We start from the raw sequence: 20,157 nt of genomic DNA, 5'->3' as shown, positions 1-20,157 counted from the left end.
ATCCAACAAGTGGGCACAAAATCAGCAAGGACATAGGAGACTTGAACAATACTGCCAACCAACTTGACTTGCTTGGCAGGTATAGAATACTCCACTCAAATATACATCATTTACCCATACAGACCATGTTCTGGGCCATAAGACAAAACTTAGTAAGTTGAGAAGGATTCAAGTCACATAAATTATATTCTTTGACCATAGTGAAATTAAGCTAGAAATTAATAACAGAAAGATCCTTGGAAAATTCTCAAATGTTTGGAATCTAAATAACACACTTCTCAATAATTCATGAGTCAAAGAAAAATCAAAAAGGCAATTGATGCTCAGGAAGCATCGTCAACTGAATGAAAAGGAAAGCACAGCACAAGGGAACTTGTGGAATGCTGCTAACGTGGTCCTGAGGGCGAAATTTACACCACCAAATATCCATCGTAGAAAATAAGAAAGGTCTCAAGTCAATAACCTCAGCTCCCACCTTAAGGAAAACCTAAAAATAAATGCAAATTAAACCCAAGTGAGCACAAGAAAGGAACTAATAGAGATCAAGTGGAAGTCAATGAAATAGAAAACAGAAAAATAATAGAAAAAAAATTTTAAATCAAATGAGAGGCACCTGGGTGTCTCAATTGGTTAAGCGGCCACTCTTGGTTTTGGCTCAGGTCATGATCTCTCGGTTCATGAGTTCAAGCCCCTGCTTGGGATTCTCTCTCCCTCTCTCTTTGGCCCTCCCCTGCTTGCTCTCTCTCAAATAGATAAGCAAACGTTAAAAAATAAATAAATAAAAATAAAATAAAAACTTGTTTTTTGAGAACATCAATAAAAATTGACAAAACTCTAGTCAATTTAATCAGGAAAAGAGAAAGAGAGAGAAAGAAAAAAAAAAAAAAAGCAGGAATTACCAAAATCAGGACTGAGGAAGGTGACATCACTACAGACTGTACAGATGTCAAAAGATAAAAGAATAATAAGGGAACTTATGAACAACCTCATGCCCACAAATTTGACAGGCTAGATGAAAATGGACACATTTCTTGAAATCAGAGCTCACTCAAGAAGAAACAGACAACACAAGCAATCTCACAATGATTAAAGGACTCAAAGTGTAGTTAAAGTCTTTCCCACAAAGGAAGCTCTAGGCCTATCTGGGTCCAAACTCTGGGATCTACTATTGGATCTACCAAACATTCAAAGGAAGAAATAATAGCAATAACATACAAATTCTTTTAAAGTTTATTTATTTGGGGGGGGGGGGGGAGAGGGGCAGAGAAAGAGGGAGAAAAAGAATCCCAAGCAGCCCCTGTGCCAAGCCTGACTTGGGGCTCGACCCCACCAACCTTGCTGAAATCATGACCTGAACTGAAATCAAGCGTCAGATGCTTAATTGACTGAGCCACCCAGGTGCCCCATACATACAAATTCTTCTAAAAAAAAAAAAAATTGAAAAGGACAGAATACTTTCTAACTCATTTTATGAGGCCAGCATTCTCCTGATACCAAAACCAAAGACAATACAAGAAAATTATAGACCACTATCCTGCATAAACATTGATGCAAAAATTCTAAGTAAAATTTTAGCAGGTAGAATTCAACAGTGTATAAAGTGGATTACATGCCATGGCCAAGTGTGGTTTATCCCAGCAACATGGGGTTTGTATAACCCCCATGATTGATTCAAACCTCAATCAGAGTACTTCACCATTTTAACAAACTAAGAAAGAAAAGCCATAGGATCATCTCGATAGAAGCAGAAAAAGCATTTTGACAAAATTCAACATCTATTTCTGACTTAAAAAAAAAAAAGTTCCCAGCAAACCAGGAATAGAGGGGACTCCCTCAACCTCATGATGGGCGTCTAATGGTGAAAGACAAAGGTTTCTCGTCAGAGACAGGAACGAGACAAGGGTGTCTGCTCACCACTTGCAGTCGCATCGTACTGGAATTTCTTGCTGGTGCAATTATGCCAGACAGAGTCACACTAATTGTAGGGGGAAAAGGAACGCTGCTTTACTCACAGACAACTGGATCCTCTAATCCAATGGAATCTATAGGAAAAGCCACAAGAACTGACAAGTGAGTTTACCCGGGTTTCCGGACACAAGGCCGCCATACAAAGTCAGTTGTACTTCTGTCGAATAGCAATGAACTATCAGATATTGACACTTAAAAACGCCACTTCGTAATAGTATCAAAAAATAGGGATACATCTGAAAAAGGGCGTGCAAGAGGTACATGTTGAAAAAGGGCGTGCAAGAGAAGTCAAAGACTTGGATAACAGAGAGGTGTAGAGTGTTCGTGGATCGGAAGGCTTACTCAACACTGGTAAGATGCCAGCTCTCCCCAAGTTTGGCCTATGCATTTAATGCAGTCCCAGTGAAAATCCCAGCATTTTTTTAATGTAGAACTTCATAAGCCTATTCATATGGAAATGCAAAGGACCAAGAGTAGCCAAAATAACCCTGAAAAATAATAAAGTCAGGCTAACATTCTGAGAATTAGGGTAAGTCTAGAGTAGCCAAAACAGGGCGATATTGGTATAAAGATATTCAAATAGATCAACAGAGCAAAGTATTCTAGAAATAAACCCACACATATGCAGAAATGATAGCTTTCCTAATAAATCATGTTGAAGCAAGTGGATATCCGCACACAAGACAAAAAGAGAAGGAGGAGGAGGAGGAGGAGGAGGGGGAGGAGGAGGAGGAGGAGGAAGGAGGATTATTTGAATTCACATATCATACTATATACAAAACTAACTCAAAATGGATCATAGACTAAATGTAAAACCAGGAATATAAAAACATAGGGGGAAATGGTTGTGAATATGGATCAGCGAAGATTTCCTAGATATAATACCAAAAGCACAATCCCTGAAAAACAAAAATATTGGTGAATTGAAATGCATCCAAAATCTTCAAAATTTGCTCTTCAAATTTCAATGTTTCATTGTAAAGAGAATGAAAACATAAGATGCCAGCTGGGAGAAAACCTTTGCAAAACATGTAGTTCATGAGGGGCTGATCCAGAATATAGAAATAACTCTTACAACTCGGTAATAAGAAAGCAAACCACCCAATTTTTTAAAACGGGCCAAAGAGCAGAACGGGCACCTCAGTAAACGAGATGTCGGAATAGCAAGTAAGCCACGGTCATCGGCGAGACGCCACATCAAATCACAGGAACCACCAATAAGAGTGGCTAATATTGAGAAGCCCAGCCATACCAAACGCTGGGCAGAATGCAGGGGAACCTCACGTCGCTGGTGGAAATGTGAAATGATATGGTTCGGCAGCATCCTTTTTCTCGAGCAGTTAAACGTACACCTGCCATGTGATGTGGTCATTATGTCCAGGCATTTCCCCACGAGAAAATGAAATGTTTGTCCTCACAAAGACTTTCACATGAATGTAAATAGCAGCTTTATTTTTAATCGTCAAAAAAACTGGAAACAACCCAAATGTCCATCAACAGACGAAAGCATAAACAAATTTTGGTCTGTCCATACCATGGCAATCTGGAGGAATGTAGGATCGAGGCGGCACGGATGAATCCCAAAATAGTTATGCTGGGAGAAAGAAACCAGACAGAGAAGAGGAGAAACTATATGCTTCCATTTATAGAAAACTCCAGAAAATGCAAGCTAACCAGGTCATTGGTTGCTTGATGGGGATGGGGAGGGGCACAGGAAGGGAGGAAAGAAGGGATTGCCACAGTCCAAAGATGCTTTCGGGGGCGATGGGCTGGGTCCTCCTTGTGTGTGGACGGCCATCCTGTCCCTATGTCCTCACGGGGCTGTCCCTCTGTGTGCGCGTCTGTGCCCTGATCCCTCTTCTTACCAGACACTGGACACTCGGAATCAGGACCCACCCCGGTGACCCCATGTTACCTTAATCACCTCTGTACAGTCCCCGTCTCCAGATATGGTCACATCCTGGGGTGCTGGGGGTCAGAACTCCAACACACGGCCTTGGGAGGGACGGGATTCAGCCCATAGCACACCTTCATGGCAAAAATGAGCGAAAGACATAAACAGACAAGTCACAGACTCAGGAATACGAATGACCGATGAGTGGCCAATGCACAGGAGAGGCAGATGCCGGTGAAGACAGACACGTGACACGCCGTCCTTATGCCCAGGTTTGCAAAGGCTTCAACGTTTCTTATTATACGCCAGACCCTGGCAGAGACGCGCCTCCAGGAACAAGGGCCGAGGGAAAGGCAGACACAGGTTCGGCACCGGTGCCAGGGACTCCTGGGGAGGGAACCTCGGGGCTCACGGGGCAGAATCTCGGAGCCCGGCCGTGAAGGCAGGCATGCCACATGGTGCCATCCCGTGACCAGCCATCCTGACCCATTGTGCTGGCCGGGTGACCTCGGCTCCGGGGAGTGCAGCCTGCTTGGGGCCCCAAAGCCAGGACTGATGCCTGGTGAGGTGCAGGGGAGGGTCCAGAAGACCCTGCGCCCCCGGCCTGGGCTGTCCTGCCTGTGTGCGGGGACCAGCCTGACCAGCCTGACCATCAGCCGGCAGGGCCGCCTCATGCTTACGGAGCCTTCAAACCAGGAGGGAACCCTCTCAACCACACGGGAGGCCCCGAGGCAGGACTGCTCCTGGCGAAGCTCAGGGACGCCAGGCCCTGCTGGATGGCTGACTGCCTGAGACCCCCGGGGACCTGAAACCCAGGGGGCCCCCCATAAGGAGGGCATGCCCGACGGAGGCGGTGAGAGGCATAGGGCCGCTGGAGGCCGCCGGGCGGTGTAGTCAGGAGGAGACGCTGGGGCTGTGGGCTTCAAACAGGGGAGGGGGGCACCAGCCTGGAGAAGGGGTGAGGCCTGGGGGCCCATGCGAGCAGGGAGGCCCCAGCCAGGAGCGGGACAGAGGGACCTGCCAGGAGGACACAGTTGGTGTCCCCCCGGCACGGAGCCGGGCTGCGATATGGTGATTGACGGCAAATAGTCGTTGGGTCGTTGAGATGACCAAAGGCTAATCCTCACAGATACTTGGTCTTCGTCCACGGTGCCTGGCTCGCAGCTCCCTAACCCTTGGGGCGCCCAAGAACAACAGAAGCTTCTTTTGTTACGGGAGCTGGTCCCTGTCTTCAGTCCCACAAGGGTGAAGAGGGTGTCTTGTTCTGCGTAGCAGCTGGGTGACGCGCTAGAGGGAGGCTCCAGAAAGGCCCTAAGGGTGGGGGCTGGGTGCCCAGGAGGACCGCTGGAAGGTTCAGTCCTGCCCCCTGACCTCCGGGGAGGGGAGGGGGCTGCAGATGGGCTCAATCGCCAAAGGCCGATGATTTCATCAGTCAGGCTGGTGCAATGAAGCCTCCGTTAAGAGGAGGGGTTCCGAGAGCCTCCAGGCCGGCGAACACGTGGAGATTTGGGCATAGGGGGGCCCCTCAGAGAGTGTGGAGGCTCCACGCCGCACCCCCACGCCAGACCCTGCGCGCCTCTCCCGCCTGGCCGTTCCCAATTATATTCTTTTATAATTAACGGACGATCCGGCGACGGATCCCCAAGGAGGGGGGCGTGGGAGCCTCCAGTTCATAGCCCATCGGTCAGAAGCACAGGTGATAACCTGGTTGGGAGACTGGCCGCGGAAGGGGAGGGTCTTCTGGGAGTGGGCCGACTCCAGGTGGACAGGGCGGGATTTGCATGGAGTCATAGGACACCCAGCTGGTGCCCGAGACTGACACACACCTGGGAATTTGGTGATCTTGGCCCTTATGTGGGCCAAGAAACGCCCTGTCCCCTTCCGGAACGTTCTCCATTTCCTATGGTTCCTCATGGGCTTCAGGGGAGGAGGCAGGCTTGCCAGCAAGCAAGCAAGCCTCCTCCGGTGTCACTGTGCCACCTCGGGCCTGCGTACAGGGCGTGTCCACGGTAGGTGGTAGGCACACGGTTCGTAGTTCTGGGCTTTGGAGGCCAGCGCAGGCTAGAGCCGAACCAGGTAGTGGGGTGACCGCCGTGCCTGCTTCTACAAAGCAGCTCAAAAGCAACAGAATATAAATAAAGAAAAAGTCGAAAGGTCGATGGCTTCTCAGTGCCCCCAACCAGCCCCTCTATACCCTCTTCTCCACTCTGTCCTTCCCCCCCTGCCTCTCTTGCTCCCCAGGGTCACCTAGGGCTGGTTCATGGGTATCTCTCTGCCCAGAACCCTGCTTCTGGGGCCCCAGGGTGAGAGCCGGTCCCCTCCTCCTGCCAGAAGCCTTCTGAACCCCATCCCCCACCCCCACTGCTCCTGCCCTTGGGGGAGCCCTTCTGTGTAGATGGGGTGACAGAGGGTCAGGCTCCCTTCATGCAGGTGATGAGGGGCTTCTGAGGGCCAGCGGCTTAGGCACGCCACCACCAGACCTTTTCACTTGAAATGCCCCTCGCACTTGAAATGCCTCTCAGGGAGGCTCTCTGACCCCTCCTTCCAAACTGCAGTCCCCTCCCACCTCCTGTTACCTCCCCACATGCGTCTCCAAGAGCATCTGATGTTCGTCACTTGTTGACTTGGGGGACAATAACCACGGAGGCAAAGGATTTGTCGGTTTAGTGCTTTTGTCTGTGTCCTCAACCCCTGGAAAGATGCTGGACGCACGGTCGTTCCCGGCAAATATGGGTGGAACGAATGAGTGAGAGTGCGTGAGTGAGTGCACACACAGCCTCTCCCCTGCCTCCTACCCAGCCCGAAGTCCCCTCCAAGCTCACCCCATCCTTCCCCCGTAGCCCGGGGTGTCCACGGCTCTCTGGAAAAAAGCCCCATCGCCCCAGCCCAGCCTGGAAAACTCAGCACGTGAGTGGACACACGTGTGAAACTAGAAGAAACATGTTCCCACACACCGATCAGAATGGCCCAAGTCCGGGATACTGACAACACTAAATGTCGCCCGAGATGCGGCGTGGCAGGAACCCTCTCGCTGCCGCTGGGAAAGGCAGGAGGACGGGGCGGCCGCCCTGAAAGCCAGGCTGTGGTTTCTCTTCATGGTGATGGAGCCATGAAAAGACAGAGAGGACCCTTAAGTGGATCTTAAGGGCAAGCGGCCAACCCGAAAGGACAGCATGCCGTAGGATTCCAACATTGTGACGCTCCGAAAAAGGCAAAACGCTGGAAAGTGTAAAAAAGGATCGGTGGCTGCCAGGGGGTTGCAGAGCACAGAGGATTCGGGCCATGAAACGACTCCGTATGACCCTGTCCTGGTGGATGCTTGTCCTTATACATTCGTCTAAACCCACAGAATGTACAACATCAGGAAGGAATCCCAATGGCGGTGGTGGACTTCAGTTAATAATAAGGTATCCGTATGGCTCTGTCACCTGTAACAAGTGTCCCAGCTCATGCAGCGTGTTAACGAAAGGGGCAATCCGTGGGGGAGCGGAGGGGCACGTACTAGAATTTCTGGGTATTTTCTGCAAACCTGAAATTGCTCTAAAAAATGGTGTCTATTAAAAACAAAACAAGACAAAGTTATCAGCGTTTCAAATCCAACTGGGCATCTTCCATTTTATGTAGCAGCCCCACCCCAGGGAAGGCACGTGGCCAGTGATGGGGTAGGTCTGATGACACCAGGGAGGGAGGAAGGGGGAAGGTGCACGCAGGTGCCCCAGGCTGCAAGACCAGCCTCTGCGCCCAGAAATCCCAGGCCTGATGGGGAGGAATCCCACTGGCAGACAATCGGAGAGACGGGACGGAGTGTTGAGGGCTCTGCACCATGGAGACCGCATCCCTGCCCCCACCCTCCTCCACGACCCTCAGCGACCTGCTCACATGTGATCCCTCTCCTTGGAGCAGCAGATGGCCCCCTCCAACCCATCAGAGTCGGCCAACTGCCTTCCCCCGTCAGCCACACGCACCGTGGGCCCGCCTTCCAGCCACATCTCTGAGGGCACGGCACACCCAACATCATGCCTTGAAGTTCAAACGCGACCAGAGGCGGCGCTGACCAGAAGTCTCCTGGCCCCGAGACCCCCATTCTCCAGCTCCATCCCCCTCCCTGCCACCCAGCATGCCCCCTCCCCACTGACTTCTTCCTACAGAGGGCCTGGAGCCCTGTCCTTCTCTGTGCCACCCCAGAAGGCAGGACTGTCTTGGCTAATGTCCCTAGCGGCCACTCACCTTTAGTACCTTCCTCCTAGGTGAACCCACTTATGCCAAACACACGGACAAGGAGGGCACCCCAGCCGCTCTCCGTGACCCAGGCCCTCCTCTCCGAAGCCTGGGACAGCCAGCAGGGCCAGCCTCCTTGCTGCCTGAACCGTGGTCACCCTGGAGGCAAGGCTCTTCTGCTACTTCCTGCGGGTCCCTTCTCTCCCCTACAGATTGCTGACACTTCCCTCTTGCCCTCCCGGCTCTGAGGCTCTGAGGAGTATTGAAGTTGCTGTTGGTGCAAAGAGAACAGGCCCCTCGGGTGGGGGAGAGGCAGCTAAAGGGATTGACGAACGGCCAAAAGTTCGGGGAAGAGTGGGGCCTGGGGGCTGCAGGAGGGAGGCTGCAGCCTGGCCCCCCTCCCATAGGTCTGCATGCTGTTGGTGGGGAGGGGGCAGTGGGTCCCACATGTGCCCTACGGAGTCGGGGATCCCCTGGATGAGGGCTGTGTGGGAAGCTGTAAGGGGGAAGGGGTCACAGGAGATGGGGAGAGCAGCCTGGTGCTGGCCAGAAGGGCTGCGAGGGGCCTTGGAGCTTGAGATCTGGGAGGGGACAAAGCCACCGCAGCCAGATGGAGATAGGGGCCTTAGACAAGGGCCACCCACCCGCCCCTTCCCCCATCTCCGACCTTAGCTGGCTGGCCATGGCCTACAGTTGCATGTGGGGTAGTGCGGGGTGCAGAGGGGTGTGGAGGGGGGGACACGTGGGACGAAGGGCGTGCTGTAGGCCATGGGTAGGGTGAGAGAGGATTGGGGCAAGATGCGTTCTGGATACTTGGAGGGCGTGCGGGACTTGGGAGGGACCCAGGGACATGAGGGATTCTGGGCTCTTACAGGGTGTGCAGGACAAGGAGTTCAGGCTGAGTAGGGTCCAGGTGAATGGGTCAGGAGCTGTGGGGTAGGGACGTGGGTCCGGGCTGGTGAGACAGGAAGCTGGGGCAGAGCGAGTCAGGTGCCGTGAGTGGTGCGGATGCGGTGGGGTAGGAGTTCAGGTGAGGGGCGGTGGGCCACACAGTGGGCAGGACAGTGGGCGTGGTGAGACAGTGGGCGGAGCGATGGGGCAGGTGAATGGGGATGGGCGACGGGTGTACGGGGCGGGGTGTTGGGGGCAGGTGTGAGGGGCGGGGCGGTGGGCGGGACCGTCGGGGGGCGGGGCAGTGGGTGTGGTCGGGGGCGGGGTGTGCTCGGGGGCGGGGCGGCGGGCAGGTGGGTGGGGCGGGGCGGGGCGGGGGCGGGGCGAGGGGCGGGGCGCCGAGCGCCCTCCCGGAAGCCAGGGGGCGCTGTGGCGGGTCCACGCGGGCGGTGCGTGCTCCTCCTTCCGCCCGCGGCCCGGAAGCCGGCGATGGCGCGGAATGTGTTGTGAGCGGCCGGGGGCCGGGGGCCCGGGGCGCGGGCCTTGGCGGGGTGGGGGGCGGGGTGCAGGACAGGGGGCTGCGGGCGCGGCGCGGACCGCGGGCGCCCGGCCGGGAGGGTCACCGCCGCCCGCGCCGCCGGGGCGAGGACACTGTGCGGGTGTCCGCCGGGACCCCCGCGGCCCGCCCCCCACGCTAGAGGCTGACGCCCCGTGTCCCCTGCGAGCGGCGCCGGCCCCGGGATGAACGGGTGGCGCACGCACTCGCGCGCGGCCGCCCCTGGTGGACCTGCGGGCCTGTGGCGGGGCCGGGGCGCCCCGGCAGGTGCAGCGGGGCCGAGGGGCCGGCGCGGACGTGGGGAGCAGCCAGGGCCGCGGGTCGGGAGGAGAGCCGGCGGGACCTGCGGGGAGGGTGGGGTCACGGGTGAGTCACCCTCGAGGCCACGGGGAGGTAGGGCAGGTGGCAGCGAGCCAGAGCGCTGTGCTGGGAGCAGAAGTTGGGAGTTCCGCCGGAGACGTGCTTGTGGGATCCGCGCTTGTGGGATCCGCGGGAGGGCCGGGCAGGGGGCGGGGCGGGCGCGCAGGGGTGTCGTCCCCTCCCACCAGGCCGGGAGAGCCCCGTTCTGGAGCCCCGAGGGAGGGTGTTCAGCAGTGCTGGTTGTTCCGGGGCTGGAAGGTTCCAGCGTCAGGCAGGCCCTTGGGACTCATCCTGACGCTCAGCGTCGGGGAGGGCAGGGGGATTCTGAGGCCATGCCCGCCCGGGGGAGACTCGCTCCCTGCCCGGCTCAGGCCTCTAACCTCCGACCCTCACACTGGGCCTCCCCCCACCCCCAGACCCAGGGACCCGGAGAGGTGGAGGGTCTGTTGACAGTTACCCAGAGGGCCTGACTTTGCCCCCCTGCAGTGCCGCCGTTGGTCACCAGGGGGAATAAGTGAGCCCCTTGGGTAGCCCGCCATTGGCCCAAACTCCGGTGGAGGGTAAAACAAGGCAGGCCTCTTGTTCCCTGAGGCCTTGCAGCCTCCAGAAACTGCCCTTACCCCCCCTCTCACCAGTGCCCGCCCTGCGGTGGAGACCGCCATGGAGATTCTAGCGGGCAGCTGCCACGCTGACTTGGTCACCAGCAGCTCTCAGATGGCACTTAGCTCTTCAGTCCAGCAGGCCAAGCTGCCCCAGGTGCCCAAGCCCTGCCCTCTGGCCAGACACCCCAGGTGCCCGCTCAGCTCTGGGGCTCACCAGGTCCTCCGAACCCCTGGCTGTCCTCATTCTGCCCGCTATAGGATTGGCCTCGACCAGCCTCCTTTCACACTACAGGTGGTGCCCCAAGATCGGGGGCCGTGTGCAGCGCCACAGCTTGGTCACCGGGGGTCCCAGTGAGACCCTTGATGGCACCCCGTGTCCCTGTGTGCCCACCCTCCCCCAGGCCTGGCCTCTGGCCTCCCTGCAGACTGGACCTCAGACACCCTCCTCACCCAGCTTCGCTGCTGTGTACAGGCCCAGAGCACATGTGGGGTTGGCAGTGTCAGTGGGCTGGGGCTGTGGGTGGTGGCATCGCCTGTCCAGCTGTGCCCACCTACTTTGGGAGTCCTCAGGGTGGGGACTGTGATGCTCTCCCACCCATATGGTGTGCGGGTGCCCACGCCCCTGCTGCGGGGAAAGCCAGGGTTCGTAGGGAGCACCGCCACGCTGGGCTGCGTGCTGGTGGGACCCTCACCTTGAACAAGCGTGTCTCCAAGCCCGGCCACCAGCGTGTGTGTGTGGGGGGGGGGGGGCCGTGGTGGGCGTGCTCTCTGCTGGCCGGTTCCTTGAGTCTCCCGTGGGCCCTTTCCAGGGGCCGGCCCTGAGGGTCTGCAGCCCACACTACTCGTGAGTGGATGGGCACCAGGGGTCTCGGGGCCCACACCGGGCAGAGCCATGCCATCAGCACAGGGGGCCGTGGGGTGCCGGCCTATGGAGAGCTGCCCCCCTTTGCTTCCCACTCCTGTGGCTATGGGTGAACAGATGGGGGTGTGCCGGGGCAGCCCTGGGGTCGCGCATTCTGAGTGTTTGATGCAGACGAATGTCTCCCTCTCAGGTACCCTCTGTACCAGCTGGGCAACCCCCAGCTCCGTGTCTTCCGAACAAACTTCTTCATTCGGCTGGTGCGGCCCGGCACGGCCCAGCCCGAGGACACCGTGCAGTTCCGGATCCCCATGGAGTAAGCCCCTGAGTTCGGGCTGGGGAGCGCCCCCGAGGGGCTGGCCGACCTGCTGGTGTCACAGAGCCCGGCTCATAGGTGTGGCTTCCCCTTGCTCTCTCCGAGCTGCTCTGCAAATGTGGCCCAGGTCCTGGTGTTTGCAGAGCCTTCCTGCTGTTTGCAGAGCCTGGGGGCGAGGCCGGGCTGCCCCCCCACAGGGAAGCCTAGTTGAGGGCCTGACACTTCTTTTCCTGCATTGAGCTCAGTGCTTTTCCCAGCAGGCGGGCCCATCCTCTTGGAGCTCCTTACCATGGCTTCCCAAAACCTAGTTCTCAAGGTGGTTCCTTCACAGAGGCCCTGGCCACTAGAGGGTCGCAGCGTCCTGTCACCCAAGCTGCAGGCCACTCTCTGGAGTCTCAGGACGTGACTGTCCCCGCGCATGGGCCTGGGCTTGGCCTGAGCGTCAGCTCTTAGAGGCCAGGTGTGGCCAAGGATGAGGTTTATGATGCCGCGTCAGGTGCAAAGGTTGGGGGCCTAAGCTACCGACGCCTTGGCTGCCGTTTCCAGGAAAGGACCTTGCAGTGGGGAGGCAGCTGTGCAAGGGAGTGGCCATGGTGGGCCGGGCTCCTGGCCGCCCAGGGGTGCCCCCAGATCGGCCCTTCCCTCGGGAGAGCTCTGCTTGGGGGTCTGGCCCCTAGTGAGCGCAAATGGTGGCTGCAGCTGACCAGTCCCCCCGTGTCCCCCCACCGATGTGTGGAGGGCAGGACAGCGCCAGCGGGGCTGGTGGCCGCATCGCCCGTGGCTCACGCCCCACCGGCCAGCTGCCGTTTATCTCGGCCCGGCTGAGTCTCGCTTTTCTTCTCTGCCCAGGATGACCAGGGTGGACGTCAGGAATTACCTTGAGCGCATCTACAACGTGCCCGTGGCCGCCGTGCGGACGAGGGTGCAGCACGGTGCGTCCCGGGCCCCTGCCGCCCTGCCGGGGGGTGGGCTCCCCTCATCGCAGCCGCTCCGGGGGTCTGCTTCATGGCACGTGAGGGAACCGAGGCACTCAGGATGAAGCAGCCTCCCAGGCCCTCGCTGCCCACAGGGCAGAGCTGGGACGGGACCCGGGTGGGCCGGCCCCGCTCCTGCTCCCGCCCTGCCCACGCCGCGCAGCCCGCTTCCCCTCTGCCTCGGGAGCCGGTCAGCAAAGTGCTTTCCTCTTTGTTCCCTTAACCTCCGTCCCCCCACCCGGCAGCCTCCTGCGTGAGGGGAGGCAGCCCACGGGGGTCGCGGTGCTGACACGCAGGAAATAGGGGTTTCTCGAGTTGCTCAGACACGTTTGCGTTTTCAGCAGCAGAGCCTGGCGGTGCTCACCGCCCCGAGCATACTTGGTAAATGTGCACCGGTCACCTTTCGGGCGTGAGCTGCTGTAACCTGTGGGGGACCAACCAACTCTTCCACGTTTGCCTCTTTCTAGAAAGTGGGTTCCTGGGTTAGTTGCACTGGAAATCTCGTGCTTGGAGTAAAGCGTTCCCCCCTCCCCCCCGACAGGTTCCAACAGGAAGAGGGATTACAGAAACGTCAGGGTGAAGAAACCAGACTACAAGGTGGCCTATGTGCAGCTGGTGAGTGGGCTTCGGGCAGAGTCCCAAGTCATGGGCGTGACTTATCACGACCGTGACCTTGGTGCGGGGGACGTGTTTGTGCAGCAGCCCCCGCCTGGGGCCCTGCGAGGCAGGATTTCCAGGCCCGCGGCGCGCGCGCGCGCGGGGCCGAGCCTGCGCTTAGTTCTCACCCCCGGCGAATCCCCAGGCTGAGCTGGCGTTCCGAGCACATTCAGCTGATGGGAGGGGACCGCGCAGGGCATTTCGGAACTTCTCAGGGGCCAGCTGTGTCGCGCCCTTGGACTTTGAACGTGCTGTGGCCACAGGCGGGTCCACTCAGGTCCAGGGGGTTCGGGCTCAGGCAGAAACCAGGGCTCTCTGAGCACCGAAGGGGCTCCTGCCGTGGATGGACGGCCTGGCCTGGCCTCCAACAGGCCTCAGGCTGGGAGGCAGTTACTGCCCTGGGCGGGGGGGTGGGGGGCAGCCGCCTCCAAGCCTGGGTGGGTTCGCCACGCCCCGGGGCCCTGGCTGAGCCCCCTCCCCTCTGGACTGGGTTGTGGGGCACTGGCACTTTCTGCCCCGTCCTCTGGATCGTGTGCTGCCTGGCCGGGGGCTCGGGAAGAGGGTCCAGGACCCCGTCAGAGCTTTTGCCGGCCAGAGACCAGAGAGAGCCGTGGCGAGTGAAAGCCGGCTTCCCAGCCCCCTGCTCAGGCCCTTCCGTCCAGCGTGAGGTGACCCCACTGGAGCCTCCTCGGACGAGCCCTCCAGGACCCCCAGCAGGGCCTCCCCTTGGTCTCCCTGAGGACCTGCCAGCGAGGGCCCTCCTTGCAGGGTCCCTCGGCTGCCCCCCACCCCCCGCGGTTGGAAACACGCGGCGGGGAGCCGGGGGCAGGGGCTTCCTCCTTGTCCGGAGCTCACGGCGGGAGGCGGCCGGCCGTGGCCGCTAGATGGCAGTAGCGCTATTGCAAACCCCCTGGGCCCGCGGCCCCGTTTTAGGCGCTAGGAGGCCGTTGCTTGCAGGACGGGGTGAGCACGGCAGCTTTTCTCACTGCAGTTGCTGTTTCCAACAGGGGCCCCCGTAATTATTTGGCCTAATATTTGCCGTGCACGAAAGCAGCCTATCCAGGTGGAGAGAGCGGCCGTTGGCCTTATAAAGGCGCCTGTGTCCCATGTGTGAAATCGGGCCATCTGTCTCTGTCACGGCGTGCGGGCCGACACCGTGTGCCGGCATTCGCCACCAGGGCTCCAGCAGGCCAGCTACGGTTACAAGCGGCTCCTGAGTCACCCGAGCCCCCGCATTCTTCCCCGGGCCCCACCTCGCTCAGCGGAGCCTGCTTAGATCTGGTGCGCGCAGCTGCCGCTGGACGTGCCTTTCTTCCTCTGTGAAATCGGGCAGCACAACTGGGGACAGAGTCCCTGCTGGGCATGGTTCCTGCCGGCCCAGAGTGGCATTTGTGACGGACCCCCGCCCCCCAGCCTGGAAACCGGCAGGAAGCTCGGGCGCTTCCCCTCCGAAAGGGTCCCTTCTCTGCCCCCAGCCCCGTGCCGAGCCCGACCGCTCCCCGTGTGTCCCCGTGGGCCCCCACTCTGGGGCTTTCAAAAACAGAGCGAATTGCAAAGCGCACGAGGGTCAATCACGAACACAAATTAAGTTTCCGAATCTATTTTGAGTTGACTGCTGCGGAAAAGCCCGTCCGGCGGGGTGGGGGCCCCACGTTTCCCCCGACGCCCTGATAAACATCTCTGTGGCCCTGTGGCCCACGCAGCCAGGGGAACGTCACCCTGCACGCAGAAGCCCGCCGTTCCCACCGCAGTCGCTGGCCGGCGGGAGCCCGTGGGGGACGGCCGATGGCCCGAGGGGCGCTTGGGACTGACAGTCTCCTGTCCCGGTCCTTTCTGCCACCGAGCAGCTCACACTCTCCCCTTCGCAGGCAGCGAGGGCTTACTTTTGGAAGTACAAGGCGAATTTCCCTCCAGAGGGGCGCCCCGGGGGGCCCAGTCGGCACCCACAAGTGGCCCTTGTCTCGGATAAGAGAGGGAGAATTTCTCGCGGCAGCTCCCTCCGTTTTTTCCCCCGAGCTGTTGCAAATTGCCATCTTTGTATTTATATTTTAAAATGTCATTTTGGGTTTTCCCCCACCTCAGAAAGCTAGCAAAATCACCTCGATATATTACACATAAACCCCCGTTCTGGGCAGTCAGCCCTGCATGTAAACTATTGCCCTTTGGTATTTTAAAAAAGAAAAAAAAGCAGTTTTGAGCTGTGTAAGCTAATCCTGCAGCAGGCTGGCTACTGCGCGCACACAGCCCTGCTTTCTTACTGGGGCCTGCGCCCCACGCCGTGTGATCAGAATTCATAAACCTCCTCTTCTCGGGGTGGGGGTGGGCTGTTGCAGATCATACTTGGCCGCCTGCCCAAAGCCAAATTTCTTTACAAAACAAGGGTCTCCAAGAACCACCGCACTTTACTGATTTTACTTATTAGAATTTTCCAGATACAGAGGCCGCCCTGCGTCCTTCTTCGCCCGTCTGGAAGCAGACGGCGCTGCCCTGGCGCGCCCCCTCCCGCGCCCCCGATCTGGGGAGCTGCTCCGGGGTATTTAGCAAATTGAAACAGCACCTCACGGTTGCCCGGGTCCCCGGGGAGCGGGCAGAGCGCCCGCCTCCGCACCAGCGGGCCCGGCCGGTGCCCCCGCACACATGCTTGGGGGTCTGGGTTGGGGCTTGGCCGACACTGGCACATTCTGAACTTTTAGTGAAAGACGTAAAACCAGTTAATTTGCAAAGCCGGTCTTGATTTATAGACTGCTGCATATGTACATTTCTTTGTACGTTACACGCGTCTTATTTGCCAAGCTCCGAGCCGGGAGGAGGGGTAGTCTTTAATGTGGGTAAAGGCCTTTAGGTATTTTGGATGGAAAAAGTTTCAGTGTGGCACCAGACGCTGTTTGTGCCGGGTTTTCCTGCCCCTCGCTCCTGCCCCCCGGTCCGGCCGGGCTGCCCCCGCGCCCGGTGAATGGGCGCTTTGCTGGGCTGCTTTTAATGAGGCTCCAGCCAATGCAGACACCAGGCCTTGGAGAGATAATGTCGATGAAAAGGGGCATTGTCCGGGGTAATGGCTTCCCGCTGTTAGATAAAAGCCAGCAGCAGGCCGAGATGTTTATTTTCCAGGCGAGGACCTTCGCCCCCGAGGAGACGCTGGAGACGCTGGCCGCGTGTCCAAGCCGCGGGCTCCGCGCAGGAGGGCCCCGGTGTCCCTGTCCTCGGCGCGGTGCTGGAGGCCTTGCCTTTTCTCCGTAGGCGCACGGACAGACCTTCACGTTCCCCGATCTGTTTCCCGAGAAAAAGCAGAGCCCTGACGGCAGCCCGAGCGACGAAGACATCCAGGACAGGCTCCTGGATGAGCAGCGGCGGCGGCAGAGCCGGGACCCGCGGCGTGGTGGTGTCCCCGGCTGGTTCGGCCTGTGACGGCCCCAGTAAAGTCCTGTGTGTGCAGTAGAGACCCCCGGCTCCGTTCTCCTCTGTACCCGGTGTCCCCGTGCAGGGCTGCGCCCCACGGGCACACACGGGCGCCTGGCTGCACGGATGGAACAGGGCCTGGGTGATGGCGTGACCCGTTCTGGTCCCCCGAGTTAAGGGGGGGACCCCATTGCAGCCGGGGGGTGGGGGCGGGGAGCCCTCCTGCTGAGGGTCCCGGGCGAACCCAGCTGGGGCCATCGGCACGAGCGTGTCTGCGTGGGTTTCGTGCAGACAGGTTGGGCCTGGGGATTTGGGAGCAAGCCAGAAATCACTGGGGGGGCCACATCACCCCCTAGGTCCCCGTCCTCGAGTGCTGCCCTCCTGCGCTCCCCTCTTCTGGGGGCCTCGCGAGGGCAGGTGGAAATGAGGACTGGCTCAGCAACCCCCCCCCCCCCCCCCCCCCCCGCCCAGAGGGACACCCAGACGGGGGACGGCTGCGTCACGTGGGCCTCACAGCTCCCTCCACTTGGAGGGTGAAGGTCCGGGCAAACGCCGCCCTTCAGCATTGATTTAAAGTGATGGGGAAGGTCCGGAAGGCGACCGGAGAGCAGAGTCAATGGTATTCTCCTTAGAGAAATAATTCATGGGGCCCCATGGCCCTGAGGACCCCAACTCAAGGCTGGGAGAGGAATCCCATCCTTCATCCAAGCAGGTCCAGCGCCGGCCGCCCTGCATAACCCGGCACGGCCCCCCGTCACCGCCCCGCTCTTCGGCCTCGCCGAGACCCCGGTGTCCCCTACCCCCCCTGCAGCCTGAGCGTCTTTCTGCAGGGAGGAGGAAGGGGCTGGCGAGCAGAGCAGCAGCGCCCCGGTCTCCCCGGCACCCCTGGGGCCGGCAGAGCCAGCTCCCTGCCTAGGGAGGAGGGAGGAGGGAAGGCTGGATGGGGGGGGGCAGCAGTGGGGGTTGCCTTCAGATCCTCAGGAATCCAGGAAGCGGGGCCTGCAGCTTGGGAGGGGCTGCTCGAGGGGGGGCTGCTCCACCCCCACCCCCAGGCGGGCTTGAGGAGCTGGCTGGACACCCCTTCCGCTCTGCGGCTCCCGGCTGGGGGCTGGGGAGGGAGGGCCCTTGCGGGGTCGTCTCTGCCCCCAAGATAACCGCCCCACGGTCGTCTTCGCCGCGACGCAGCGTCCTTCGTCCCTGCGCAGCTGGGAGACACGGTCCAGGTTTCCGCGTGGGGACCAGAGGAGGGTCTCCCACACGGGGAACGACCCCAGTGGGCCCCCCAGCCTTGGCTGGACACCTCACGTGGGGCTGGGAAGCCGACCCAAAGGGCCTGGGTGTCCCTTCCCGTGTGGACGGTCCTGGGAGCACCCAGGGCACCAGCTCCCGGGGGAAGTAAATGGACAGAGGGAGAGAGTGACAGCCCCTAGTAACCGCCCCCCCCCCCCCCCCCCCGCACCCAACTCTCCCGTCTCCTGAGATGTCCATTTGTCGCCATGTGGGAGGTCTGTTTACTTTGTGAGAAGCAATGAGAGATCCCGGTGACGCCAGGTTACGGCAGGCCCAGGCCGCCGGGGAAGGGCTGAGGGGGCCGGGAAGGGCCCTTGGGACCGAGCGGGGGCTCTGCTTAATTCCCACAGCCCGCAGCAGGCGGGCCCCAGGCCCACAGGGACACATCCCAGGACCCCCCCCTCCCCCTCCCCCTCCCCCTCTCCCCCCCTCCACCCCAGAAGTTCCAGGTGAGGCCCAGCCACCCAGGGCTGCCGGGAAGGAGCAGAAACCCATCTGGCCACGGTCTCTCCGGCAGCGGCTGGTTTTCCTCTTCGAGGGCCGGCCAAGCCCTCCCTGGGCCTGCATCATGAAGACAGGGCTTGAGTAACTGACTGCAGATGACAGCACGGACCCCCTCCTCACCCACCTGCCCGGCCAGACCCCGGTGCCGAGAAGGCACCCACACAGCCCTCCTGCAGCCTGGGGCCCAGGTCACGTGGGCTCCCCGCTTCCCGGCCTGGGTGTGCGCCCCCTCCCCGGGAGCCCCCAGCCCCTCGCAGGGGACCCGGGCCCAGGGACACAGCACTGCCTCTCGTCCCCCACCCCCCAGGCCTCCTGGAAGGTTCCTCTGGAGTGGCTGTGATCTTAGCATTCCCCTCCCACCTCCTGGCTTTCGTGTGACCCTAAATTCTGCTAGTCTGTGCGTGCGGACGCGGGTACATGAGTGTAACTGGGGAACCGCCAAACCCAGAGAGTCCCCCGAGCCAGACGTGCCGGCCCTGCGTCCGGCCGTTGGAGTTCAGAGCTGGGTTAGGTCTGGGTGGGTCCCGGCGGGTGAGGTGCGGATGCCGAGCTGCGTGCCCCGGGGTCACCGTTCCCACTTTCCCGGGGCCTCCCTCCCGGCACTCGGGGCAGGACGAGCTGGGCACCACGTTCTGTATCTTCAAACAGCTTTATTGAGACATAGTTCACATACCCTACAACCCGCCCGTCACAAGCACGTCGTGAGGTGCCCCAGCGCAGAGCCGTGCATCTATCTCTGGTCACCAGGTTTAAATCATGCCTGTGCCGTCGCCCCCGCCAACCCCAAGTCCGCTCTCCGTGTCCGTGGGTTTGCCTGTTGTGGGCATGTCACGGGAAGGAGGCCCGGGCACCGCCCTCCGGGCCCATCCGTGCTGTGACGCGGGGCCGGGGGCTCCCGCGGAGGTCTGGGTGCCATTCTGCCGTGCGTGCACCGCGGTGTCTGCCCCGGGCCGCTCATGCCTCTGGGCCCATGGTTGTGTGCACACGTTTGTGTTGCTCCGGGCAGGACTGGGGACTTCTCCCGGGGTGTTTCACGGGAGGCAGGGGGTGAGGGTGTTTCTCTACCCCCGAAGGTCTGTGGCGGCTGCAGACTCCAGTGTCCGCACTGCTGAGGCCTGGACGGCCGGGGCTGGGGGCTCCCGGGGCTCCAGCAGGCCGGCAGCGGGAGGGGGTTGCAGCCCCGGGGACCCCAGGCCTTGCCTTACTCCTCCCCTCAAGGCCACGCCCGGGGCCTCCCTCCCCTCACACCCCTCCCAGGCCTCACCCTCAGGAATCCGTGTCTGTCCAGGTGTGGCTGCCGCGGAGTGTGGGCTGCTCCTTCCACATCCGGGGGCCCCGGGCCGAGCCCCGCTCGTCGTGCGTGCGTTTGCCTGTCCCACCTTTGCAACTGACTCTGTGTCCCTTCGGGGCAGAGAGCGAACCCTCCCCTGCACACCTCCCCACCGCCCCTGAGCCGAGCCTGGGCCCCCTCCACGGCAGCCCCGTCGCCACTGCCGGTGGGGACACCAGGACTGCTCCCCGCGTGGCCCTGGGAGACCCGTTCGGCATCTGCGTTTACTCCTTCCCGGCTGAGGTCACCCCAGCACCAACGCCCCAAATCACTTCATTATTTCTTGGTAAATAGGGCTTTTCCTAGTCGAAATCATCAGCATTGTTTTGTTGCCCCCACATC

At 60.0% G+C, this 20,157-nt stretch overlaps 1 protein-coding gene across 1 annotated transcript; it reads left to right on the top strand.

Annotated features, from left to right (window-relative positions):
- Positions 1 to 9,375: 9,375 nt before the first annotated feature.
- On the top strand, positions 9,376 to 16,730 carry MRPL23 (mitochondrial ribosomal protein L23). Its single transcript, XM_045486329.1, has 5 exons — positions 9,376 to 9,477; positions 11,542 to 11,664; positions 12,514 to 12,596; positions 13,180 to 13,253; positions 16,533 to 16,730. The coding sequence occupies exons 1-5, from the start codon at positions 9,461 to 9,463 to the stop codon at positions 16,698 to 16,700; spliced, it is 465 nt and encodes a 154-aa protein (XP_045342285.1). The 5' UTR covers positions 9,376 to 9,460; the 3' UTR covers positions 16,701 to 16,730.
- The last annotated feature ends 3,427 nt before the right edge of the window (positions 16,731 to 20,157 follow it).

The sequence above is a fragment of the Leopardus geoffroyi genome, chromosome D1 (assembly GCF_018350155.1).
Source record: "Leopardus geoffroyi isolate Oge1 chromosome D1, O.geoffroyi_Oge1_pat1.0, whole genome shotgun sequence".
Classification (NCBI taxonomy): Eukaryota; Metazoa; Chordata; class Mammalia; order Carnivora; family Felidae; genus Leopardus; species Leopardus geoffroyi.
This window is presented reverse-complemented; position numbering and strand designations above follow the sequence as displayed.

Bases quoted from the DNA above. Each gene is read 5' to 3' on its own strand.
- MRPL23 (XM_045486329.1), top strand. The intron at 11,665-12,513 runs GTAAGCCCCTGA...TTCTCTGCCCAG, and splicing joins CAGTTCCGGATCCCCATGGA to GATGACCAGGGTGGACGTCA. The intron at 12,597-13,179 runs GTGCGTCCCGGG...CCCCCCCGACAG, and splicing joins GCGGACGAGGGTGCAGCACG to GTTCCAACAGGAAGAGGGAT.